This window comes from Plecotus auritus, assembly GCF_963455305.1.
Source record: "Plecotus auritus genome assembly, chromosome: 1".
In the NCBI taxonomy this organism is placed as follows: Eukaryota; Metazoa; Chordata; class Mammalia; order Chiroptera; family Vespertilionidae; genus Plecotus; species Plecotus auritus.
The window spans coordinates 83,601,880-83,629,420 of record NC_137770.1 but is presented as its reverse complement, the minus strand read 5'-3'; the positions used below and the strand labels follow the sequence as shown (position 1 = coordinate 83,629,420).

At 41.5% G+C, this 27,541-nt stretch overlaps 1 protein-coding gene across 1 annotated transcript; it reads left to right on the top strand.

Moving 5' to 3' along the window:
* Window positions 1–3,232: 3,232 nt before the first annotated feature.
* On the top strand, window positions 3,233–26,940 carry DAD1 (defender against cell death 1). Its single transcript, XM_080664023.1, has 3 exons — window positions 3,233–3,555; window positions 16,069–16,243; window positions 26,700–26,940. Exons 1-2 carry the CDS (start codon window positions 3,345–3,347, stop codon window positions 16,197–16,199), a joined length of 342 nt encoding a protein of 113 aa, XP_080520149.1. The 5' UTR covers window positions 3,233–3,344; the 3' UTR covers window positions 16,200–16,243; window positions 26,700–26,940.
* Window positions 26,941–27,541: the final 601 nt, after the last annotated feature.

Below are 27,541 nucleotides of genomic sequence, written 5' to 3'. Positions count from 1 at the left end.
TTATAGAATCACAAACAGAACACATAACAAAATATTTCATTTTCTTGCTGTTTTAAATAGTCCACAAAGGCTTTTAGTTCATTCTATTGACGTTTGACTTTGCAGGTCTCAGAAAAGGATGCATTCTGTAGGTGAATTTGATGTTTTTCATTTCTTCTGCTTTCCCCTTGTGGGATTTCCTGTGGAGATGCTAATGATGATATTTGACATGGATCAAAGGCACACAAAACATAAGGGAAAAAATGCTGGAAGGAGCCTGGATGATGGAATAACCACCCCCCCCACCCCCCAGGAATCTACCCCTGAATGATTAAAAAGTATCAGCTAAGCCTTTAAAGTTTGAGGTTGAATACTGGTGAGGAAGCTATCCTCTTACTTGGTCATGAGGAGGATGGGAGAAAGGTTCAACTTGTCAGAGAAACTTATGCTTCTTGCCATAATATCCTATCTAATAAAGAGGGAATATGCTAATTAACCATCACTCCATCACAAAGATGGCTGCACCCACAGCTGAGGCCAAGTTCCCATAAGGAGCCTTAACAAGCAATCAGCAGGGACCTGAGGCTACACCCTCCCCCGCCCCCGTGGGGCTTGACAGGGGACCTCAGGCCACACCCCCCACCCGGCAGGACTTGACAGGGGATCCTCAAGGAGAGCTTCCCGTCCTGGTACTGGGCTAGGGGACCTCAGGCTGCTCCCCCCACCCCAGTGCCAGGCTGGGGGACCTCAGGCTGTGCCCCCCCACCTGGTGGAGCTTGATGGGGGACCTCAAGGTGCGCTTCCCATCCTGGTGCTGGGCTAGGGGACCTCAGGCTGCTCCTCCGGCCCCAGCGCCAGGCCAAGGGACCTCAGGCCACACCCCCCACCAGGTGGGGCTTGACAGGGGACTTCAGGCCACGCCCCCCACCCCAGCACCAGGCTGGGGGACCTCAGGCCACACTCCCGCCCCAGCATCCATCCAGGGGACCTGAGGCTGCGCCCCCCTGCCTGGCAGGGCTTGACAGGGGACCTCAACGTGCACCCCCAGTGCTGGGTTGGGGGAACTCAGACCGTGCCCCCCACCCAGGGGGGACCTGAGGCTGTGTCCCCCCTGCCTGGCGGGGCTTGACAGGGGACCTCAGGCCATGCCCCCGACCCAGAGGGGCTTGACAGGGAATCTCAGGCCATGTCCCACACCTGGCGGGGCTTGACGGGGGACCTCAGGCCATGCCCCCCATCCTGGCACCGGGCCAGGGGACCTGAGGCTACGTCCCCTGCCCTGCAGGGCTTGACAAGGGTGGGACTAGCCAGGTCTGGATCTATCCCAAGGGCGGGCGGGGGGGGGGGGGCAGGCCAGGTCTGGGTCTCATGCGATTTTGAGGCGCATGTGGGTGGGCAGGGACTTGACTCTGGGTCCTGTGGTGTGCCCAGACTCTGACAGGGGGAAGGTTTTCATATACATTTTACTAATTTTCTTTCATCTCTAACACTTCTATTATAGAGAAAGGGCAAATAGCAATATTAAATTATTTCCTCTAATTAATCCCCTTTTAATGTGCACGAATTTCGTGCACCGGGCCACTAATATTAAAATAAAAAGCAGAGGGGTTGCCCCCTCCCCCAGCAACATCAGAGAGTTTAAACTGAACTGAAATTCATATAGCAATACAAATCTCTGTGGGTCTAAATATAAACATATCTCTTCAAATAAATTGTAAAGCTTTCTGAGGACATGGATTATTTTTCTTCTTTCTAGAACCTAAGCAAGGCTTTGCCCACCACTGATAATCAGTACGTTAGTTGATGCCGATAGATTTTCCAGTCTAAACACAAATAAAAAAAAGAAAATAAAGGAACATTGTCATTCACTTGTTTTAGGCATTTTATCGAGTACCTAGAATAGCTCAAAGTTATTAATAAGCTGAAAAAGTACCTTCTTATGAGTGACTTGCAGCTGAAAGGTGAGATGAACTAAGTCTGGAAGGTCAAATTCATGTGAAATCAAACGGGCCGCGGAAGCCAGAAATTAAAGTGAACCTTATTTTGTAAAAAAGTTAAAACGGTAAATATAGTTAACCTCACTTGTTAAAATATAAAACCTCAAATCTTCAGTTTCCTCTGCAAAATGAGTTGGAGCGGAAAGAGGTTGAACCAGGCAATGCTTTTACGAGCCTTTCAGCACTGACATCCTGGGATATTACATGGGGTTCAAGACTCCATCTTGGGAGTAAAAGGCTGCTAAACTTCCTTTACTTTATGCACTTGAATCAACTGTTTTACTCTCACCCCCCACCTCGCCTCCTTCGCCCCACCTCTCCCTTCGTTCTCTTCCCAATTACCCGCTCCTTTTTTTTTTTTTTTAATGTATTTTATTGATATTTTACAGAGAGGAAGGGAGAGGGATAGAGAGCTAGAAACATGGATGAGAGAGAAACATCGACCAGCTGCCTCCTGCACACCTCCCACTGGGGATGTGCCCACAACCAAGGTACATGCCCTTGACCGGAATCGAACCCGGGACCCCTCAGTCCGCAGGCCAATGCTCTATCCACTGAGCCAAACCGGTTTCAGCATTACCCGCTCTTTTTTGACTGTATGATTCCTCCGGAGGGTACCTGCAACTTAACGTGGGGCCCGAGGAGGTACCCAATAAACGTTTGCTGAGTGAATGAATACCTGTTGGTTTAGGTTCTACCGCGCTTCCTCATAAGCACCTCCAGGGCCAGCTCAGGGCCCTTGTAGAGGGCAAGCTCACTCGCTCCCTACTCGCCGCACTTTCCTCCTCCAGGAACCACTTCTAAACTGGTGCCTGAGCAGTTATTCGCTGCGGCGGTTTTCACTGCTGGTGGTCTAACTTGACTTGTTCTAATGATCTGGGACAGGCATATGCAGCCAGAGCCAGAGCCGAGCTGGTACTGTACTTGGGAAGCGCACTGACGTAAAACAGAACCAGTTAATCTTTGAGGAGCAAAGGGAGAGCGGGAACCCTCGGGTAGCTACTCGGTCCGCGGTAAAACTTCTCCACTCCTTCCTTTCACTGTATCTTGTTGCCAGAGCAACTGCGAGCGTCACTAACGTGACTGCAAAAATAGGGTAGAAAGAGTACACGTCTCCAACCTAGACGGAAGATCTATTGCGCAGGCGCATTAGCTGTACTGGCGGTAGTTCTTAGTCAGTTGATGTATTCTGCGCCTGTGCATTGGTTGTTTCGCGCTTTGGCCCACCTCTACGCTTGCGCAAATTGGCCAATCGGGGCGGGTGGAGCTGGGTTACAGCGTTGCGCACGCGCAAACGCTATATCCGGTGTGGTGGTCGTTTCCTCTCGGAGTTTGGCGAGTGCGGGCCGGCGTATCGATCTTGTAGTCATGTCGGCCTCAGTAGTGTCGGTCATCTCGCGGTTCTTAGAAGAATACTTGAGCACCACTCCTCAGCGTCTGAAGTTGCTGGACGCGTACCTCCTGTATATACTGCTGACCGGGGCGCTGCAGTTCGGTTATTGTCTCCTCGTGGGGACCTTTCCCTTCAACTCTTTCCTCTCGGGCTTCATCTCTTGTGTGGGGAGCTTCATCCTAGCGGGTAATAATTCTATAAGTAATCGCAGTAATGTTATTTTGGTGCGTTGCTTTTATTCTCACAGACCACCGCCTCGTGAAGTTGTGAGAGGAGCCTGCATTGCCCTCTTATTGTGAATGATGGGGAAATTGAGGCTCAGAAAGGTTGTCACATACCACATACCCCCAAACCGCCTAGTAGCTGGGATTAAATATGTTAAAAAATCGACCTTCATGCCGCTGCTCAACCTGGTGGTGATCCACATCACTTCATTTTGGTCCAGGGAGAATTTCATTCCAATTTTCACATAGCTTTAACACCCTTTTGAAGTTGGTAGACTTTTAAAATGGAAAACGCACCTCTGAAGCAGCTCTCTCACCTTGACGTGATCATTACCAATCTCCGGTGAAATGTTTCAATGAACAGTGTAAGAATATAAGTAGGGGAGCTTTGCTTGTTGAATCATCCTTTACTTGACTTTGGCTTTTAGCTGCTCCTGCTTATTTCTTGTGGATGAAGATGTTATTTCACTACCCTGAACTCAATTTTTATTCACATAGCTCTATTTTTTTTTTTTTAAAACCAAGGAGTCATCCTTGACTTTAAAAAAACATTTTTATTAATTTCAGAGAGGAAGGGAGAGGGAGAAGAGAAACAATGTGAAAGGGAAACATGGATCTGCTGCCTCTTGCATGCCCCGGCAACCCAGGAATCCAACTGGCAACCTTTTGGTGCACGGGATGACGCCCAACCACGTGAGCCACACTGGCCAGGGCACATAGTTCTATTTTAGCATTATTATTCTTTCTGATCCCTACTAGTGTTTCATATCTTGTAGACTCCCATATTTAATGAGAGCTAACTTTCCTCCATAAATTTTTGCCAAAAATCTGACCTTTTTTCTTGAACAGGGATTCAATGAATACTGAGTCCAGAATTGGGTCAGGGAGTGTTAGCTAGTCCACTTTATAGGTGGCTATCACATGGACCTTGTCAGTCACTGGTACTGTCTGCTACATGACTTTAAAAACATACTAGAATTCATGTTTGTTTGTTTTTTTCCAGTGATCATCATCAGACAGGCCATCATATTTTGAATCTAATCACATTGGTATTATGGTAAAAGCTTTGGGGATACATCAAGTATATGTCCTCAAATAGTTTACAGTCTATTTAGGGCACAGACAAAATAATAGCATTAAAATGGTCTGGAGACTTCGTTTACAGTGGAGACTTCATTACAGCTTTAAGTATAGATCTGTAGAATGCTTTTACACATTCAAATTACTAGTTCAGACTTGGATAAACTACCTTCTCTCTTTCTTAGAACTTAAAATAAGTCCAAGGACTTAATGACTTATGCACTCACCTGGTCTGGCGTTGCAGTTAACCTGTTGATCAGTTGAATATTTCATTATCTTTACATTTTGCCTTAGATGACCAAGACCTGGTTCTCTGTGGCAGCATTTTGGCCTTCAGGAGTTGACAGGGTGCCATCATCAGATGCACCAGATACCCTACCCTCTTTGCTATAGACTCTTCCTCTCCTTACTCCAAATTCTGTTCATGACTAAGAATTTTTATTAGCCAGATGGGAGAAGAAATCTTGAGAAGCTCTGGTGAATTTTGTTTGGTGATTTTGTCTTTCAGGTCTGAAAGGGTAGAAATAGGGGAGGGCCTGAAAGCTGGTTTAAAAAAATAAGACATCTCTATGCTGAAATCTCCCTGGCTTCATAAGTTTCTAGGGTTAAAATGACTCCTCTGGGCTACATGGATTACTAGAGTTGTATGCTAAAACCGGAAGATTTTTTTGAGCAGATAATTTTTCCTTATGCCAAGTCCTGTTTTTGAAGCTGTTGTGGCTAAAGGAGAATTGGCAGATTCCCTTCCCTTTTCCCAATGAGAAGTCAATGGCTTGCCATTGAATAGAATACCTAGTGCAAGGGGGGGGCGGGGGCGGGGAGGGCGGGCGGATTTCAAAGCTGGTAGGTACTAGTAACAGGTAATTGGGTCAGAGAAATGACAGTTCTAGGAAAAGAAAGGATGACAATTCAGTTATCATAGAAGGGTATCATTTACATTTCTTTTGATGGTGTCAACCTTAATAAATCCTACCAGCTCTCTCCCATTTGATAGCCCAGGTCCTCAACTGGAGACTAGTTTTTTAAAAAAAATATATTTTATTGATTTTTTACAGAGAGGAAGGGAGAGGGACAGAGAGTTAGAAACATCGATGAGAGAGAAACATCGATCAACTGCCTCCTGCACACTCCCCACTGGGTATGTGCCCGCAACCAAGGTACATGCCCCTGACCGGAATCGAACCTGGGACCCTTCAGTCCGCAGGCCGACGCTCCATCCACTGAGCCAAACCGGTTAGGGCTGGAGACTAGTTTTAAGGGGAAATATGTATTTAAAGTTTATCCTTTGTTCTGATTGTTGGGAAGGGAAACCTTGAACCTATTTATGGTGCTGATGTTTCTCACTTCCCTGTGGTTGTGTTTCCTATTGGAAGAGAAGGGAGAATGTCAGTTTGGCTAAGAAAGGGAATTGTAGGTGATTATGTTGATTGGTAGTACTGCATGCTGGAGCTTTGAGTGCGCAGGCCAAGGAATTTGAATTTTATCTTGTAGCTAATAGGAAAGCATCTAAGGATTTTTTTTTATTTTTAATTTGAGTAAGGGAGAGACTTAAAATTGGTGTTAGCATATAGGATGAATTGGAGGGAAATGTTCTTTAGTCTGGTTCCCTGATTTCTATTTAGCAGTCTGTTCTCTTCCATTCGTTCTGTCTGCATTTATTTAGCATGTGTTCTTTGGAAATTGAGCAGTACATTTTAAACCAATATAGAATGCTACCACACTTTTAAAAAGACTAGTGTTATTTGGGCCCAATGAAAATTGTCTGATTCTCCTAGTCCTTCATGCCTCGGAGACTTACTCATTGTTTTAAGAAAGAGCCAGAAGTTTTCAAGAAAATTGCCATTGAGAAATTTGGTGTTTTTTTTTTTTTTTGGGGGGGGGGGGGGAGGGTGTCAGTGGAGGGATCAACAGTGTACAGTAAAGTAGGCTTTACAAGGACCTCAGAGGTAGAATATTTTCTTCTTCACTACAGATTTCAAACATCCTCAGCAGTTGACTTTTTATATTGTGGTTAGATATCTCAAGAGGAAGACATCTGTCCCTTTTCCAGACTAACATTCCAGTGTTAGGTAGCCCTTCTAGTTTTCTTTTTTACCTAACTGAAATCCCTCTTTCTGCTCATTTAAAGTGCTATGTAGGAGGGATAAGTGGAAAACAAAGTCTTAAAATTAGTCTCTGATCTTGAAATAATTAAAAATATATGTATTTCAGAGAGGAAGGGAAAGGGAGAGAGAGAGATAGAAACATCAATGATGAGAGAAAATCATTGATCGGCTGCCTTCTGTGGTTTGAGCCTGCAACCTGGTCATGTGCTCTGACCAGGAATCAAATTGTGACCTCCTGGTTCATAGGTTCACACTCAACCACTGAGCCGGCTGGGCTTGAAATAATTTTAAAAGTCATTTCACAACTTTGGTCTATTATGTTCTCTAATCTATATGAAACAATTTTGGATAAAAAAAAATAGTTTTGTTTCCCCTAGTTTACAGATACAAAAGCAGTTCTATTTGAAAGACAAGGAAGCCTAATCCAGAATGTTTTCTGAGAGTGGTTGGGCTGTCTGGGCCGGGGATCAGCATTTTGGAGGGAATTATCCTTCAGCTTTATGGACCTTTATATTATCTCTCATAACTGCTATCCAAGAGATTGGAAGTTTGCCAGCCTTGTGCCTGAGAGTCCTCTAAATCTCTCATATCCATTGCTACCATCTCTTTTTTCCTCCCTCCCTCCCTCCTTCCTTCCTTTTTTTTTTTTTCTTTATTGATTAAGGTATTACATACGTGTCCTTATACCCCCATTGCTTCTCCCCCTCCCCCCACTCATGCCCTCACCCCCCTGGTGTCTGTGTCCATTGATTAGGCTTATATGCATGCATACAAGTCATTTGGTTGATCTCTCCCCCTTACCCAACCCTCCCCTACCTTCCCTTTGAGGTTTGACAGTCTGATCGATGCTTCTCTCTTCCTTTCTTTTTTTTGGGTTAATCCTCACCTGAGGATATTTTCCCATTGATTTTTAAAGACAGTGGAAGGGAGAGGGAGAGACTGAAAGAAACATCAACGTGAGAGAGACACATTGGTTACCTCCTGCATGCACCCAACAAGGGCCGGGGAAATCTGCAACCAAGGTACATGCCCTTGACCAGAAGCAAACCTGGGACCCTTCAGTGCTCAGGCCGGTGCTCTATCCACTGAGCCAAACCAGCGAGGGCTTCTTTTATTTTTAAAAATTTTTATTGTTGAAAGTATTACATATGTCCACTTTTTTCTCCCATTGACCCTCTCCAGTCCCCCTTCCCCCTGCCCCAGACCTTCACCACCCTATTGTCTGTGTCCATGGGTTATGCACATACCGGTATGCATTGCTACCTCTTTATCCTCAGTTGACTCAGGCTCTTATTTAGACTGCTGTAAGCTTCCTTACTAATAATCTCCCATCCTCCAGTACCTCCCCCCATCTTCCACTATGTTTGCAACCTTGTTTTGATGCAGGCCTGATTGTGCTGCTCCCTACCTAAAATGTGTCTCTGGTTCCCAAGGAAAAATTAAAGTTTTTTTTCATGGTATATAGGCTCTTTCATGATGTGGTCCTGTTCATATCTCCACTTTTATCTCTTGCTTTTACCCCCTGTACTTTATCCTCCTGCATTATCGAGTTAGTTGTTATTTCCTGAACATCTCAAGCTATTTTACCTTTGCTCGACTGTCTGGAAAATTCCTTTACTTCTTAAACATCTCAGCTCAAGACCTGCTTCCCTTTGGAGACCTTCCCTGACTCTCCCAGCATAGGTCTTTTCTCCTATATTCCTATTTCACTGTGTGTGTGTGTGTGTGTGTGTGTGTGTGTGTGTGAGAGAGAGAGAGAGAGAGAGAGAGAGAGAGAGAGAGACAGAGACAGAGAGAAAGAGAGAAAGAGAGAGAGAGAGATATGGCACTGATACTGTGCTCTATTTGTTTACATGTCTTGTCTTCTCTCTGGAAGGTAAGGCCCTTGAAGGTAGGAACTGTCGTCATCTCTGCATGCTCAGTGCTTAACATTGTATATGTTAAATTGTGAGCATGCCCATAATAATGTAAGGAATACTGAGCAATTTATGTGCCAGGTTCTCTGCAGAGGAACTGAGGACTCAACTGCAAAACACAACTGGTCTCTATTCTCTCAGATTATAATCTAGTGGAAGGTGCAGACAAGTAAGTATGGATATAGGGTGTGATGAAGTATTGGTGAGTATAGGAACACAAATGGGCACTCAGCCCTGCTCTGTGGTCTTACAACACTTCCCTGGCATGTTTGCTTTTCTAAACTGCTTTAGAACTTTTTTCTCCACTCTTTCTATATTTCCTCTTTTTCTGTATTCTCAGTTGATGATCTTGCTTTTTTTTTTTTCACTAAAAAAGTAGACAGGAATCCTTTCATCTTCCCACCAAGGAAACAGGAGCCCAGCTGCACTTGTATCCCTGCTCTTTGGCTTACTTCCCGTGTTGGTGGATAATGTGTCCCTTTCCTATCAAAGGCCAATTCCTTCACTTGTGTGGAAGATCCAGTCCTCTTGTTCACTCAGGGACTCAGCTTCTGCAGTCATCCTTTTATTCTGCATTATTAAGTTCTCTCTCTACTTTATCCTTTCATCATACAAACATGCTCTAGTATTCAATTAAAATTTTTGTATTTGACTCCTGGTATCATTCTATTTTTTTTTCTTCTCCATCATCACAGAATTCTTAGAAAAAAAGTTTAGTTGCTGTTTGTTCATTTTTCATTCATTCCTTAACCTATTCTTGGTGGTGGTCTTTTTCCACCACTAAGTAAAACTACTCTTGCCAGATCTAATGGCATCTACCTCACCTTACCTGAATGCTCAGCAACATTTAGCATTTAATGTAGTTGGCTGCTTTCTTCTGTGTGGAGTACTTCTCGAAACTTTTACTAAACTACACTCACCTTGTTTCTTCTCATCTCATTGGTTTTTCCTTCCTACTGTTTGTGCTACGTTCTTCTCTGTTGGAGGGGATGGTTCTTGATACCTTCTCTATATTTTGTTTTATAGGTAAATTTAAATAATGTCTATATAACTACAACTACCACATTTATATTTTTAATTCTGACCTGTTCCCTGAATTCCAGATTAGTAAATCCAGTTGCCCACTTGACATCTTCACTTGATGTCTGATATGCAACTCCATATTGAACCTTCCCACCCAGTCATCTCCCTCAGTCTGACCTGTTATACTAAGACATGTCAAGATTGTTATTGCTACCTGGAATGCTCTGCCCTTAGATCTCGTATTTCAAATTTTGACCTTAAATAGCACCTTCTTTGAGAGGTTGGTGAACACCAAATGAAAAATAGCTTCCCAGTCACTCTCTTATTACCTTGTTTTATTTCCTTCATAGCACATATCTCTAAGTGATATTTCCTTGGTTTATTTGTTTACTTATGTATTGTATGTTTCTCTCCACCTGAGTATTGTATGTTCCTTGAGAGCCAGATATTTGTCTCTCTTGTTCTGTGTCATATTCCCAGCACATACTAGATGCTCAGTTAATTAATTAATTAATTAATTAATTAATTAATTTTAACCTTTATTGCTGAGAGTATTACAGATGTCCCCCACTTTCCCCCACATTGTCCCCCTCTACCTGGTTCCCGCCCCACCCACCTCAGACCTTCATCACCCCATTGTCTGTGTCCATACGTAATGCATATATATGCATGTAAGTTCTTTGGTTAATATCTTCCTGGTCCTCCTTTCCCCCTCCCCTCTGAAATTTGTCATTTTGTTCCATGTTTCCATACCTCTGGTTCTATTTTATTAGTGTATTTTGTTCATTAGATTCCTTGTTCGTTTATTTTGATTTTTAGATTCAGTTGTTGATACATATGCATTATTGTCATTTTAATGTTCATATTTTTGATCTTTTATTTCTTCTCCTTCTCTTTTTCCTTCTCCTCCTCCTCCTCCTTCTTCCCCTTTAACATTCCATGGTTTGGTGGTGATGAACTCTAGCTCTTCCTTGTCTGGGAAGCTCTTTATCTGACCTTCAATTCTAAATGATAGCTTTGCTGGATAAAGTGATCTTGGTTGTAGGTCCTTGCTATTCATCACTTTGAATATTTCTTGCCATTCCCTTTTGGCCTGCAGAGTTTCTGTTGTAAAATCAGCTTACAGTCATATGGGCACTCCCTTGTAGGTAATTAACTGCTTTTCTTTTGCTGCTTTTAAGATTCTCTCTTTGTGTTTCACCTTTGGCATTTTAATTATGATGTGTCTTGGTGTGGTCCTCTTTGGGTTCATCTTGTTTGGGACCGTCTGTGTTTCCTGGACTTATATACCTATTTCTTTCACCAGGTTAGAGAAGTTTTCTGTCATTATTTTTTAAAATAGATTTTCAATATCTTGCTCTCTGTCTTCTCCTTCTGGCACCCCCATGAGGCAACTGTTGATACGTTTGAAGTTATCTCAGAGGCTCCTTACACTATCTTCATATTTTGGATTCTTTTTTCTTTTGCTGTTCTGATTGGGTGTTTTTTGCTTCCTTATATTCCAAATCACTGATTTGATTCTCAGCATCCTCTACTGTTGATCCCCTATAAATTATTCTTTTATTCAGTTAGTATATATTTCATTTCTGACTGGTTCTTTTTCATGCTGTTGATGTTCTCACTAAGTTCCTTGAAATTCTCATTAAGTTCCTTGATCATCCTTATAACCATTGTTTTGAACTCTGTATCTGGTAGTTTACTTCCATTTTGTTTAGTTCTTTTTCTGAAGATTTCTCCTGTTCTTTCATTTGTGACATGTTTCTTTGTCTCTGCATTTTGGCTGCTTCTCTGTGTTTGTTTCTATGTATCAGGTAGATCTGCTATGTCTTCTGGAATTAGTAGTGTGGCCTTATGTAGGGCCCAGTGGCTCAGCCTCCCCAGTTACCTGAGCTGGGCACTCCTGGTGCACCCCTTTTTGAGCTGTGTGCACTGTCCTATTATAGTTGAGCCTTGATTTATGTTGGCATCACTGGGAGGGACTGACCCAGGCCAGTTGTTTGCAAGGATTGGTTATGACTACAGTGGAAGACCTGCTGTGCAGGGGCTGACCCTATGGAGCAGGACTTGCTTCAGTGGAGCTTTGATGCTCAACAAGTCCGCCCCTTGAATGTGTCATTGGTGCAGTTAGAAGGGTTGTAATCTGGCGTGGTTGAAGTTGACCACTGGGTGCATTGGCTCTGGGACCTTCTGGGAGGTGCAAAGTCAGCCTCTGCCTGTGCCCTGCATGGGGCCACCCAGCATGAGCTACAAAGCAACCTGCAGATGATTGCTGCTTGTGTTGAGCTTGGAGGTGCCCAGGAGAGGCCAAGCTGTGAACCAGGGCGGGTTGTCGCTAGTGCCAGGCCTGGGGCCACTTACTGAGAGGTATGGGGCACACTGATGCCAGCTGCTGCTTGTTTGAGAGATTTTAGGAAAGTCCAAAGCATAAGGCAGGAGAGGCCAGTTGTATGGAAAAGCCATACAACTGGAAATGGCTTGGATGAGCCTGTAAGAAGGGAGTAGCAGGGTCTCAGGGAATCACCAAGGTGGGGTGAAAAGTGTGAGCCAGGTTGATGGAGATTCAGATATGGCAAAGCCTGTCAGCTGTATGGTAGGGTGTCTCAGCAAAGGAACACTGGCCTCTGCCAGCAACTTCTGTCTGAGAGAAAGCTGTCCCTCCAGGTCTTGCCCTGATTCCAGACAAGTTAGTTTCCTCCCTGCATGTTCCATGTTCCTTTCAAGCTGCTGCCCCAGCGCTGGAGCTCAGAGGGAGTGAGTCTAACTAGGTCCATGCACCAGTTCTTTAAGAGGAACTGCCTGGGATTCCTGCAGCTTCCATGACACTCAGCCACAATCCCCACTGGTTCTCACAGCCAGAAGTTGTGGGGACGTCTCTACCCAGCATTGGAATGCTGAGCTGAGGGCTTGGTGTGGGGCAGGGACCCCTCACTTCTCAGGGAAACCTCCACAGCTAAAATATCCCTCCCAATTTTAAACGGCCACATGTAGATGTGGGACCAACTGGGTCCGAGATTCCTTCCTGTGTCTCCGCCCCTCCTACCAGTTTCCATGTCCTTCTTCTTGAATCCTTAGTTGTAGGACTTGCATTCAGCTAGATTTTAGATGGGTCTGAAAATGGTTGTTCTCTATTTTAGTTGTAAATTTTGATGTGCTTGTGGGAGGCGAGTACTGCTTTTCCTACATCACCATCTTGACTGAAAGCCTATGCTGAATGAATAAACATTTAAGGACATAGATTAAATTAGAACTGCTAAAATGGAAGCAGGCTGCCTCAGGAGGTCGCAAATTTCCAACTTTGGAACTGCTCACAGAGAGACTGAAGGATCACTTGTGGAAGAGCTTTTTGAACAAGTGTTCGTTGCCTTTTGTGTACCCGAACTCAATGATATGACACCCCTATCAGTAGACTGGAAGGTGACTATTCAACTGGGGACAGCTTATCAGATTCTGGAATGATGAGGAGCTTCCCTCCAGTGTACCCACCCCTACCACTTCTTGGGCATTTTATGCACTAAATGGAGTGTTGGTCTTTATGACCTTCAGTCCTTTGCATCTCAGCAGGACAACATACTTATATTGTCATTGTAATAACTTGGGTTACTGTGATCATAATGGTAATACATAAATTTTCTTACCTACCTTCATGGGGAACTTCTCTTTTCTTTTGTCCCTCATATTTCCTGAAACACTACTCCTGTTCTCCACTCCAATAGCCACTACTAATAATTTGGTATTTATTTCTCCAGATTTTCCTAGTCTAACTAAAACAAATGAGAAAATAATTCCCTCTCTCTCTCCTCTCCCTTCTCCCATTTTAAAAGCAGAAATGTGGAATGGAATACTTCTTTTTCATGTGATATCTTAGATATCTTTACTGTCAATCTATAGAGATTTAAATCATTCTTTTGAATGATTGCATGAAATTTTACTGCATGTATACTAGTATAGTATAATTTATTTAAATCCCTTTATGACATTTTAACTTTTTCTTTCAGTGTTACTAATTTGCTGTTAGAATGTGATTGTTCTATAAAAGAAATTCCTTAGTCAAAAGGTACAAACATTTTAAATATTAATGTATTGCCAGTTCTCTGAAATGCATGGACCAATCTGTACTCCATCCACAGCAGGATTTTAATTGATTGCCCTTGCTTTAGTCACTGTCCTTCATATTTTGAAGGGTCCAGGTACTTGAAAAGATCAGTGGTGCTTCTACAGTGTTTACATGTTTTAGCATAATGAAAATTTTGCCGAGGTGATGGATTATGGAGAAGTAGACTGGTAGTTTTCTGCCCTTTGGATTAGATCTCAGTTCAATTCCTTTTCTTGGTTAGTAATGGGATGGATGTTAGCCTGAAGCAAATTTGGGTTTTCTTAAGCAGTGTAATCATTTATCATAGGCATAAAGATATTTTTGGAAAGTGTATTCCTGGAGTTCCCTTTTCATGTCAAATGGTGACTGTGGCTAATGTATCAGGTTGGAATCTTCAAGGGTGTAGAATGTGGCTGTGGAGAGTTCTCTGTCAAGTTAATGTAGCTTAGGTCTTTTGCCTTTTTTGAGATTAAAGATTTTCTACAATTATGAGGTCCTCACAGATAAGCATTTTATGTTTATAATTTCTGCTATCCAATATTCACTATCTGTTGAAAATAATTTATAGTTTTATAACTTTCTGTCGTTCAACCCAGCCCCGTTGTTATTGCCCTCAACTACTTTCCAATCTAGGTTATAATTATAAACTTAATCAGAAGATAAGAGAGTTCTAAAGATATTTTGGTTATATATATATTTTTTCTGAATAAGCCTTTGTTTTTAGCCTAACTCTATGAGGTTATATTTTTTCCTTTCACAAATAAGTGCATAACACTTAAGTGTACAACTTGATGAGTTTTTAAAATTTAATCTTTATTTTATTTTTTTCCATCATCATTTATCCCCTCTATGCCCTCTTCCATCTCCCTCCCTCTGCAATCACCACACTGTTGTACATGTCCATGAGTTTTCTTTTTTCTTTTTCCTCAGTACCCCACAACTCCCACCCCTACCACATCTGTCTGTCCTGAGGAGTTTTTAAATTCACCTATCGAGCCACCACCCAGATCAAGCTATAAACATTACCAGCACTCTAGAGACCTCTACGTTGCATCTTATTAGTCATCCCTACCATAAAATAGAAAAACCACTAATCCTGGCTTGTATTTTACCATAAGTTGATTTTGCCTTATTTTAAGCTTTACATAAGTGAAATCATACAGGATGTATTTTTTGTGCCTGGATTGTGTTGCTCAACCTTATATTTGTGGAATTTATCCATGTTGTGAAGATTTTTTGTTTTTTGTTGACTCTCCCTCCCCCCAGTTTTATGATGTACATCACTGTGTAAATTTAAAGCATACACCATGATGTTTTATTTACATATACTGTGAAATGATTACATAAAGATTCAATTAACATTTATCTTTTCAAATAGATACAATAAAAAGGAAAAAAGAAAGGAAAAGAATTTCTTCCTGTGATTAGAACTCACTTAACATCTGTCCTTTATTTCACATATCAGTGTTAGCTATAATCATCATGCTGCACATTACATTCCTAGTACTTATTTTATAACTGGACTAGAGGCCTGGTGCTTGAATTCATGCACCAGTGGGATCTATCAGCCTGGCCTGTGGGATCTGGCCGAAACCAGCTCTCCAACATCACCTGAGGAGTCTCGGATTGCAAGAGGGTGTAGGCCAGGCCGAGGGACCCCACCAGTGCACTCTTGGGGCCGGGGAGGGATGCGGGAGGTTGGCCAGCCGGAGAGGGACCATGGGAGGGCTCCAGCGCATGTCCGGTCTGACTCGCTCAGTCCCGATTGGCCAGACCCCAGCAGCAAGCTAACCTACTGGTTGGAGCGTCTGCCCCCTGGAGGTCAGTGCACATCATAGCAATTGGTTGACCGGTTGACTGCCCGCTGGTGGTCAGTGCACGTCATAGCGAGTGGTTAAGTGGCCTTAGCCTATCATGAGCATATTATGCTTTGATTGGTTGAACAGATGACCAGACGACCAGACGCTTAGCATATTAGGTTTTTATTATATAGGATTATATAGGAAGTTTGTACCTTTTTACCACTTCCAATTTCCCCTCCCTCTTCTTTCTTCGTATATAGTGTTCTATTGTATGCATATGTTATAACTTACCATCTTACTATTGATAGACATTTAAACTGTTTCCAGTTGGAGGTTGTCATGGTTATCATTCCTGTTAGAATGGAATTGTTGGGTCATTGGGTATGTATGTGTTCATTAGCAGTCATTTGTTTTATACTTTTAGGTAATAAGTTTTGTGTTTTGTTTCTTGTGTAGTTTGTCTGAGAATACAGATCAACCCACAGAACAAAGCGGATTTCCAAGGCATCTCCCCAGAACGAGCCTTTGCTGATTTTCTCTTCGCCAGCACCATCCTGCACCTTGTTGTCATGAACTTCGTTGGATGAATCATTCCTCTTTGCTTAATTGAGGAGTGGGAGACTAGAAGAAGGTAAGTGGTAATGATAGCCTTTGTCCCATCATGTTGATTTTAGAACTGGAAATTGGATGGGGCTGGTTTTGATCATGGCTGGCAAGGTTCCCACATTGCTGATAAGACGTTTTTGCAGAATTTTTTATCAGTCTGCAAAGTATGCATTAATTTCATCCTGCCGCTCTTGGTCATTGCCTTCTCTTCTCACTGTTTTGCAAATTGTTAAGATAGCAAAATGGGAGCTTGCCTGTAGCTAATACATAAATTTCTGCACCAATAACTCCATGAAAATAACTCTGAGATCTTAGAAGAGACAAAAAATTGTAGATTTTGCTTTTAGATTTGCTCTGTAATTTATTTCTGATTTTGATCTTAGATGATTTTAAATGTTGGGTCATTGTTCCCATAGTACTTAGTATAGTGCTTACACCTGACAGACATCCATTATTTGCTGAATGAGACAGTGGCCATTTGTTAATATATGTGCTAAAGAAGAAATGAAAGGAGAAATTGGGTTAGTTTGGGAGAACACTTTAGAACAGCGGTCGCCACCGGGTGGTCTGCGGACCACTGGTGGTCTGTGAGATCCAAAAGGTTGGTGACCGCTGCTTTAGAATATAGGATGATATGCTATTTGTTTTATTTGACATTTTCCCTTTTTTAGCAGTAGAGCTCTTTTTTTCCCTAAACAAACTCTTATATAGGTTCTCCATATATAAAACAGCATTGTAGCTAGAGTTGTTTTCATTAACAAGTTGAAAAGCCCTCTTTGCTTGAACTCTCCTTTATGTATGGTATGCTCACCTTTCCACATCTCCCTTCCAAGCAGAATCCGAAAGCTCTAAGAAATAATGGGTGCTTTCAAACTCTATATAGGAACACTTATTTTATATGTAAGAAAACAGAGGTCCAGAATAATCCAGTGGCCTTCCCTGGCCACATAGCTAAGTGATTGCCGAATAGTGCCTTAGACCAGTGATGCTGTTGGTCTTGTGTTCTTCCAGTATCCTATGTAGCTACAGATGAATGAATGCACTATTTTCTTTGCCTTTTTTAAAAAAAAAATATTTTTATTGATTTCATAGAGGAAGGGAGAAGGAGATAGAAACATCAATGATGAGAGAGAATCATTGATTGGCTGCCTCCTGCACACCCCTTACTGAGGATCAAGCCTTCAATCTGGGCATATGCCCTTGATCAGAATCGAACCCAGGACCCTTCAGTCTGCAGGCCAACATTCTATCCACTGAGCTAAACTGGCTAGGGCTTCTTTGCCTTTTTACTACAAAATTTAGTGTTGTATTTTTACTGGGTGGTAGAGAAAAGAAAATCCTAGGAAATGTTATCTTATTTGGGGGAAGACTATTCAGGACCAACTTCTTTCTATCACTACTTAGAAAATTGTCATTTTTGTACTGATCAGAAATCTAACACGAGAGTTAGAGCAACCATGTACTAAGTGAATGCAGTAATGGGACAATGACTATTCAATTTCTGGTATGAATTAATTAGTTACTTATATTACATAGATCCTTTTCATTATTGATGAAAAACAGTTCTGTTAAGTAAGGTTTCATTTGCTTTTCAAAGATTCTTTATTGATTTTTTAGAGAAAGAAGAAGGGAGAGGGAGAGAGAGAAACATCAATGTGGTAGTGAAACATCAGTTGGCTACATCCTGCACACCCCTATGGGGGATCAGGCCTGCAACCCGAGCATGTGCCCTGACCTGGAATTGGCAACTTTTCAGTGCATGGGACAACACCCAACCAGCTGAGCAACACCGGTCAGGGCTAAGGTTTCATTTTTGATACGTTGACAGAGGTTGTTTACTTCAGTGAAAAAGTTTGGAACCACTTCTTTCTACTATTCTAATACAATTTGACTCTTTGGAGAACTGATCAGGCTTTCAGTTGTCTCCCCTCCCCCCCTTTTCTAAATGCTAGTCAATGCCTTGTTACTGGAAACACAAAGAAAAGTAACATATGGCTGCTACCTTATAGGAGGGGAGAAGGCATGAAAACACAGCAGATAAATACAGCATATTTCAAGCCACACTAAAGATGTGGACAGTGTGCTGCGCGAGTCTAGAGAAGGGAGCCACTGTGCAGAGGCAGCAGACAAGGTGTCTGACCAATGATAACTCTGAGTACAGCTAGAATGCTGACCCACCAACATGGACCTTACGCCTGCAAATATGAGTAACTCTTGGGCTTCCTGATAGAAACTTTGCTGGAAAGGTCATAAGTCTTCTGATTGCCTTACTCTAAATTTCTAAAGTTATTTTTTCTAAATGAGTCATGCACAAACATTTCAAGCATGTTCTCTGGGCTCTGGGAGATACCAAATCATGGAGAATAATTTCCTAGGGCTGTCATCATTGGAGGAGGACCCTGCTGCAGAGAGCTTAGTATTTCAAAATTATGACAAAAACAGACGAAAAAAAGCAGGCTCAGCAGAAACTGCATACTGCAGACTATTATAACAACCTAGAGCCACCTGTTCAGTTAGGAATTATAGTCCCAAGGTGCAGCAAAAATCTTCCAATCCCAGACTGCAGTGTTAAATCATTTCATAGAGAGTATGTTCTCCTTGGGGGACTGCCCAGGGGTTTTTCATAGAGATCCTTTATTTGACATATATTTTACTGTACTGTTAATTTGGAACGTACATCGTTTGCCCTTTTTGTGCTTCTAACAGTTCTATGTGCAATGTGACAACACTTTGAAAATAGTTTTCCAAGTGAGTTCTCAATATTTATACCAACTCATAAGGTAGAACAAAACAGATTGAACATTCTTGATACTTGCCATGTACATTGAGAGTTGGGTATAAAAAGAATAAACGTCTGTAGTGTACTGCTTTTGCATGAATTTGGAGGTGACATTTATTTATTTATTTAATCCTCACCCAAGGATATTTTTTTCATTGATCTTTAGAGAGAGCGTGGTAAGGAGGGAGAAGGGGAAGAGAGAGACAGAGAGAGAAAGAGAGAGAGAGATAAAGAAAGAGAGACAGAAACATAGATGTGAGAGAGACACATTGACTGGTTGCCTTCTACTAGTACATGCTCCCTGACGGGTCCAGGGATCTTATCTGCAACCGAGGTACGTGCCCTTGACCGGGAATTGAACCCGTGACCTTTCGGACCCTGGGCCAGCACTCTTACCACTGAGCCAAACCAGCCAGGGCTTGGGAGTAACATTTAAAACAAGCAGCTACTCTGAAAAAGGCAAATCGGATATGGTATTGAGTTAAAAAAAAATAAATTTATTCCAAGAGAAGTAAGGAAGTTAACATTAACAGCTAGTGAGAGCTCACTGTAGGCCAATCGTTAAGTGCTTCTTATTCTGTCTTATTTTCAAAATTACCTCATGAAGATAGGCTTGCTAATGCCATTTATAGATGAGAAACAGGTTTGGAAAGGTTTGCTGGAAATCTTGTAACTATTAAGTCTGATAATCCAGTCTGACTTAAAAAATTTTTTATATTCCATTTTTGCTTAAGTTTGTTTACTATAAGGTATTTGACAATTGAAGAGTTAAAGAAGTATGTTTAAAAAGCTACCACAGCCGTAGCCGGTTTGGCTCAGTGGATAGAGCGTTGGCCTGCAGACTGAAGGGTCCCAGGTTCAATTCCGGTCAAGGGCATGTTCCTTGGTTGCGGGCACATCCCCAGTAGGGGGTGTGCAGGAGGCAGCTGATCGATGTTTCTCTCTCATTGATGTTTCTGACTCTCTATCCCTCTTCCTTCCTCTCTGTAAAAAATCAATAAAATATATTAAAAAAAAAAAGTTACCATAGGTATTTTCTCACTATCCTCCCCCTCATGCTTTTCTTTCTTTGTTTTTATTATGACAATTTAATAAATACCAAAAAGTACTGATAATAAAACAGACACTCAGGCATCTACCACCTGGATTTAGTGGATTTTGAACAGATTATAAACACTGTGGATTCAGCTAAAGTTCTCTTTGAATTCCTCTCTAGTACCAACCATTTCCTTCCCTCTGCTCTAAGACTAGAAGTTCGTGGCAGTTTTTTTCAGCCAGAACTCATATGCCTAGACCTATAAACACAACCTTTTCCAAACTTTAGTCTTTTTTTTTTTTAAATATATTTTTATTGATTTCAGAGAGGAAGGGAGAGGGAGAGAGAGAAACATCAGTGATGAGAGAGAATTATTGATTGACTACCTCCTGCACGCCGCACGCAGGGGTTGCAGCCTGCAATGGAGCATGTGCCCTTGACCAGGATCGAACTGGGGATCCTTCAGTTCTCAGGCCAAAGCTCTGTCCACTGAGCCAAATCGCGAGGACCAAACTTGAGACTTTGTTATCTCCCGAAAGTATGTCCAAAGATGGTATTTTGAGAAATGCTGTGGTAAAAGCTACTCAGTTGGCAGCACTGCCTAAAGATGGCTATTTCAATGGTCAAGAATAGATTCATTATTTTTTAGATTATCATAAAAATGTAAATGCAAAGTGAAAAATGCTCCTAGTAAGCTTCTGAGTTGGGTGAATTCATGCACATTTAAAATGATGATCAGCCCTAACTGGTTTGGCTTAGCGTCGGCTTGGGGACTGAAAGTTCCCAGGTTCCATTCCAGTCACGGGCATGTAACTTGGCTGCAAGCACATCCCCAGTAGGAGGTGTGCAGGAGGCAGCTGATCGATGTTTCTCTCTCATTGATGTTTCTGACTCTCTGTTCCTCTCCCTTCCTCTCTGTAAAAAAAATCAATAAAAGTATATTAAAAAACAACAACAATATATTTAAAAATATAAAATGATGATCAGTGATGTTCAGGTACTTAATGGCGATAAATCTTTTTTGAATGAATGCATAATACAGGAGCTCAGTAGATTTGAATATTTAAAAATTTATACACTTTCTATAATTATTTTGTTTTGTTTGTTCATATCTCTTTGTGCAATTCTTTAAAAGAAAATATGGCAGAGTATCTCAGTGTGCCGAAGGGAAATGAAGAAAAGAGGGACATAGCTACTATTAGGTCATAGTTTGAGAGGAAAGTTCCTGGATTTGGGCCCTGTTTCAGAGGGTAAAGTGAAATGGGCACAGAGGGTAATACCTGAGCTTGGAAATGTGCTCAGCCTGGTGGAGACTGGCTAATGCTTGTGTTAAAACCTTGTTAGTGTTGCTTTGTTTTTATAATGGAAGCCATTCTATCACAGGTCTCTCAAAATTCATAGTGTTTAATCCTGGATGCAGCAAGGGGGCTATAAGGACTGGGCAGAACATAATTTTGACAAGCAGTACTATTTACAAATTTGCAGTTACTGCTGGCTTTTCAAATTCATCAGTGAAGTATACGAATCTAGAGAGTTATTTCAGGATAGGTATGTAAATATTATTCTTTAGGTTCTACTGCCACCTAGTGGATTATACATTTTATCTGCTGAGAGATTGTACTGCAAAGCATAAGAGAAGTTGAGTTTGGGGGAAGAAGCTCCTGATACCTTTGTGATAAAACCTATATTTTTCAGTCACAGGAGGGCAGCAGAGGTCCAAATGGGTCTAGATGCTGGGTGGGGGTTGTTTTACATTCTGGCCAGAAGTGGGCAGTGTGGAGTTAGGCATAAAGGCCACGGAAGGATCCTGTGCAGGGTTTATTTCCTTTTCTTGTCAGTTCAAGAGCTCCCTTTTGGTTTGTTCTAGACCTGTTTTTGCTCTCAACATGATCTCTCACTGGCAATAATCTTTAGTTTTTGTTGGGAGGGGCTGTTTTTTAAAAAAAATACTTCTAATGATTTCAGAGAGTAAGGGGAGAGGGAGAGAGAGATAGAAACATCAATGATAAGAGTCATTGATCAGCTGCCTCCTGCATGCCCCCTTCTGGGGATCGAGCCCACAACCCGAGTATGTGTCCTTGACTGGAATCAAACCCAGGACTCTTCAATCCACAGGCTGCTGCTCTATCCACTAAGCCAAACCAGCGAGGGCAGGGAGGGGCTGTGTTTTAAATTTCATTTATTCTTTGATACTTAACTTTATAGTGAATTAGGTTCAGCCACCAAAAAGGAACTATTCTAAATTTGTAGAACATATTTTGAGCGAAACACAGCATAATATTCTTCAGCACCCTTTTTCCTCAGAGGGTGAGATTAATTCTTTATCTATTATTCTTAAAACATTGAATCTGCTAGTTGTATTTAGTATAAAACACTAATTGCTGACTCTCTAATTGGTGATTGAGCTCTCTTTTGTATTTGGTCCATTTAAAGTTAGAGAGAGAGAGAGAAGAAAATGGAGTAGATTTGTGAAGTTCATTGTTGCCCTAATTCCCTGCCTTATTTGCTCCATTTTTGTAGCTTGATGATTCCTACTCCAAGTCATCTTTGGTCCGAGGTTGCATAGGAGTCTCTTCTGGGGCCCTTGGGGTCCACTGTTCATGCCTCTAATACTGTACTTATCACACTGCTATGAAACTTTCGATTCACTACCCTGTCTCCCACTGAGGGTTGGGACCTCAGGGGTTAGCACAGGCTAACAGTAACAATGTATGTATGAATGAGTGTATGATGACTAAGTCATCTTTAATGGCAAGAAAATGCTATATAAAATAGCTGTATCACTAGTCATGCGGATGCTAAGACATGTAGAAAGTTCTGTGGGAGAAGGAAGCCAAGGCAAAAATAAACGTGCGACTAGAAGGGGGAAGGCTTGCATTGTGGAATGAGAAGTAAACTGGTCCCTCACTCCCAGCTTCCCTGTCAGCACAGTGAGGTGATTGGACTGGATATTCATCATTTTCTTGCAGCTGTTCAAGCCTTTGATTACTAGAACTCATGAGTTCCCATTGTGTTTGAGGAGGATTGGCTATTTGTATGGATCCTCAATTGGGCTTTGCTCTTTTTTTTTCTTCCCCTTCAATTGTTGGCTTTTATCCATATTATCAGATTTCTATCATCTATTACAGGAAAGTTAAAGTGTGACTGTCTGTATCAAAATGCATGATGTTTATATAAGGCCTTTTATAAAATTAAAAAAAAATTTGTAAAATGTATTACAGTTATCACCAGGTTTGCAGGACTCATATCCATTCCTCATACACTTTTACACACCTGACCCAGGTGATTCTCACAGCCCATTCTCTGATGGAGGTAGACAAATAGTAGTCTTCCTGTTTACACATGAGGTAATTAAACTGTTGTGAAATTTAAGTTGACTTGTCTAGGCCCTGGAGGTAATAAGTGACTGAGTGGGAACTTAACAGACATTGTGACTCAAAAATTTTATTTCCCTTCTTTATTATGTTCAAAGACTTTTGGATATAAATATACACTGAGTGGCCAGATTATTATGATCTCTGAACGCATAATAATCTGACCACTCAGTGTGTGTGTGTGTGTGTGTGTGTGTGTGTATGTGTGTATATATATACAAACACACATATTAGAGGCCTGGTGCATGAATTCGTGCATGGGTGGGGTCTGGCCAGCCTGGCCAGTGGGAGGGGACATGGGCGGTTGTCCGGCCTGCCTGCTGGCCGAACTCCTGGTCGAGGGGACAATTTGCATATTAGCCATTTATTATATAGGATATACACTGAGTGGCTAGATTATTATGCGTTCAGAGATGATAATAATCTGGCCACTCAGTATATATGTCTTGTTAGAGGTTTTTGTTAAAAATATTAAACTTGCTTTTTTTTTTTAAATGGAAAAAAAAATGGAGAGGTTGATAAGAAAGGATGAAGTCAGGCTATCTAAAATGTTTCTGCGAAGTTGGTCATCTTTAATAAGATCCAGAGGAAATGCAAGAGAACTGACTTTATCCCAAGAGGGTGACCCTGGACTCTCCGCAGTGTGGGAATGTTCTGAGTCTACACCACCTTGGTGTGGTGGCCACCAGCCACAGTGGTTATTGAATGTTTGAAATGAAGTAGCTGAGGAATCGAATTTTGAATTCTATTCAATTTTAACTAAGTTTAAATAGTCACCTCTGGTGAGTGGCCATGGTGTGGACAGAGTCGCTCTGGACAGATTTGTCCAGCACCCAGGTTGCAGTTTCCTTATCTATAAAATGAGAGGATTAGATTAGCTGATCTCTAATGCTCCTTGCAGTTTTAGAAATATACAGTCTGTGCCTTTTGAAATTGTAGTGATTGAAATTGAGCTTTGAACCTAGAATTTCTGCAGAATGGTCTTTGATTCACATTTTATCTATTTTCAGTTTAATTGGGTGACCAGGATCCAGGATGAGATTGGATTTGAAGGAAAAATCAGTATTTGAGCATATCTGCTCAGAGCTAGTGTCTGAATAGAGATGGTGCTGGAGAGGAATACAGATTCCAAATAGAAATGACCCTGACTGGCATTATCTTTTGTATCTATACAGAGAGTCATTATTTTTAACAGTTCTTTGTGTTGTGCCTTGCTTTCTTTTAAGATGATTAGAATAGACTGATCAAGTGGTGCTGTTTTTTCTGCGTTGAGTGAAATAGACTGAAGAAGTCATGCTCACTTTTCTCAGTAGGTGTCTTTCATTTTGCATTCTTGATATCAGAGGAGGAAATTTTATTAGTTTCCTGAAACCTTTATTTCTGGGTTAGCAGTGGAAACCATTATTCTGAACTGTTGAGTAGTCCAGTTTTACTGATCTAACATTTCAAAGAAGCCTAGAACTTCTGCTTTTAGAATACTGTCTGGTAAATATATTTTTGCCTTAAAAGAAGAGTGCATATCTTTGTAAATAGAATTTTCTGAAAACTATTATCAAAGAGACTTACTGTTATGAGTCATTTTTGCCTTCTGGATAGACTAGCTCCAGTGTTTCAGATTTAAATATTTTAATATCAGAGTATCTCAAAACAACTTCTATACTAAACTAGGATTTCTTTTATAATTGTAAAAGTGTCAAAGCTCTTCATTGAAATAACCTTATATTCTAGTTCTCTCTCACGTCGGCCATTAGAACCGATATATTTATTCATAGTTTGTTGCTTTTAAGAAACTTCATGGAGTGAAAAGGTGAGTTTTAATAGGTCTGTCTGTTCTTGTTTGGCATTGTGGATACTTTTTATTGTTTTTGTTCTTTCTTTACACATTTCACAATTCCAGTGATGTAGGAATGTTCTGCACTTATGTAGCATTTCTCTAAATGCCATTGTTAGTGAAATAAAAGCACTCTGGCTAGAAGTCTAAGATCTTTTTTTTAAAGCTATGATGCTGGGATCTTCAGATCAGAACACACAAAATAAGGTGGTGCCTTTTTACCTACTGGGATAGCCCAGCACTTCTGCAGTGTTTCCCAATCTTTTTCAAAGTCATGACACACATATAAGATTACAGTATTTTGTCCAGTGGCGTGGCTCAGTGATTGAGCGTTAACCTATGTACCACGAGGTCACGGTTCGATTTCCGGTCAGGTCACATTCACAAGGTTGCAGGCTTGACCGCCAGTGTTGGGCATGCAGAAGGCAGCTGATCAGTGATTCTCTCTCATCATTGATATTTCTATCTCTCCCTCCCTTTCCCTTCCTCTCTGAAATCAATAAAAATACATTAAAAAAAGATATTACAGTATTTTTATGGCTCACTGCAAGAAAGTTGGCTGCTTATGGCTAGAGATTTTGAAGCCCGTAGGGCAAAGGGGCAACTTTCTTAAAACATTTTTTTTTAAAATTGATTTCAGAGAGGAAGGGAAAGGGAGAGAGAGAAACATTAATGATTTGAGAGAATCATTGATCGGCTGCCTCCTGCACGCCTCCTGGGGATTGAGCCGCAACCCAGGCCTATGCCCCGACTAAGAATCAAACCGTGACCACCAGTTCATAGGTCAACGCTGAACCACTGAGCCACACCAGACGGGCCAGAGCTGTTACTTTCTGACTACCCTGGAGGCACTAGAAGGAAGCCGCGCTTGCCAGGCTGGGCTCCACCTCACAGCTTCCAGATCTCAGTCTCATCTGATTCTAGCAGCAATGTGGACGCTTCTCAGAGTTATTCTCCACATTCCTTCTCTAAATAAACTTACCTACAAATGAAAAAAATATTTCTTCTGGATTTCCTTTGTTAAATCTGAGATTGAGAATTTTTCTCAACTTTCTCTCTTGAGTACTTTCTTCCTTCATTCTCCCCCAAACTGGAATTTAGTGCTTTATAAGCTTTCTAGATCCAGAGAAGCTCTTTAGGCTAAATTGCTACGTCCTCACCTCTTAGGAGGTGGACCTGAGAGGTTAGAGGGGCTTAATGTAGAGGTGTGCAGCTGATTAATCATAGAGCTGGAGTTAGAACCCATGTCTACCAGTTCCTAGTCAGCTTTGCCTTGGTGTGCTGGAAAATCAGATTTGAACATTATTTTTTAAGGATTCTTTTATAAAATGTTTGGTGAAAAATATTTGGTTCTAGCTTGGCTTAAATATTGCCCAGGATTTGGGGCCCGGTCTATAGTTTCATAAGACATTTTAAAAAACCTTTGGTGTGTCCTCTTACCTTTCCACTTCTTTCTTTTAGGTTCACTTTTTTATTTCCCCTGGAGAAGAGCTCTTGAGATGGCAGCTTGTTGGACACATGGATGTTCTTCAGGTTTATACGGACTACTGGCTCAGATTCGGTATGCTGGTGGAGAGTCAGAGAAGTTCCCTTGCTTCTGTGTCAAAACAACTTTGTACTGAGCATTTATTTACATGACCTCTTCTCCCTTGCATTGTGTAACCTTTTTGCCTTCCAAATTAAACTCCATGCCACTCCTTTCTATGCCTTGGCTCTGTTTTTTTGTTTTTATTATTTATTGGTATCAGAATCCTTTCTTTCCTACAATCTTCTGTGCAAAATTGGTAACTTGCAACTGCGAATCTTCCTCCATGTTTTCATTAAGTGTATTTGAAGTTAATGACAAAAAGCAGTGCTGACAACCCTGTGAAAAGACAGTCCTTTGTCTTTTTCCTGGAGCTGGTAACCCTTTACTAATCTTTCAGTTGTTCAGTTCTCTTCTTATGACACATGCATTCCTGGAACTGTGTCATTAAACGCTTTGTTAGAAATCGAACTGTTTGCTTCCACATTTACAGCTGTTTCAATGGAAAAGTGAAATATGTACCTCTGAGGCAGTATAAGCAGAGTGCAAAGGGGGGTTTTGTTTATATGTTCGTTTATAAGATGTAGTACTTTCCAAACCACCTTCACAAATATTCCCACATTTTATTCTTATGATTATCTCAGGGGTTCTAATCCTCATTAAAATCGAAGCTTAGAGTTGTAACTTGCTTAAGATCAGAGATGAGGACACAACTTGGGAGAATAATAGGTCTGCCGGCCGAAGCCTAGACATGTTTATATGTATCATGCTAGCAGCC

Bases quoted from the DNA above. Each gene is read 5' to 3' on its own strand.
- DAD1 (XM_080664023.1), top strand. From the start codon at position 3,345: ATGTCGGCCTCAGTAGTGTCGGTCATCTCGCGGTTCTTAGAAGAATAC. The intron at 3,556-16,068 runs GTAATAATTCTA...TTTCTTGTGTAG, and splicing joins GGGGAGCTTCATCCTAGCGG to TTTGTCTGAGAATACAGATC.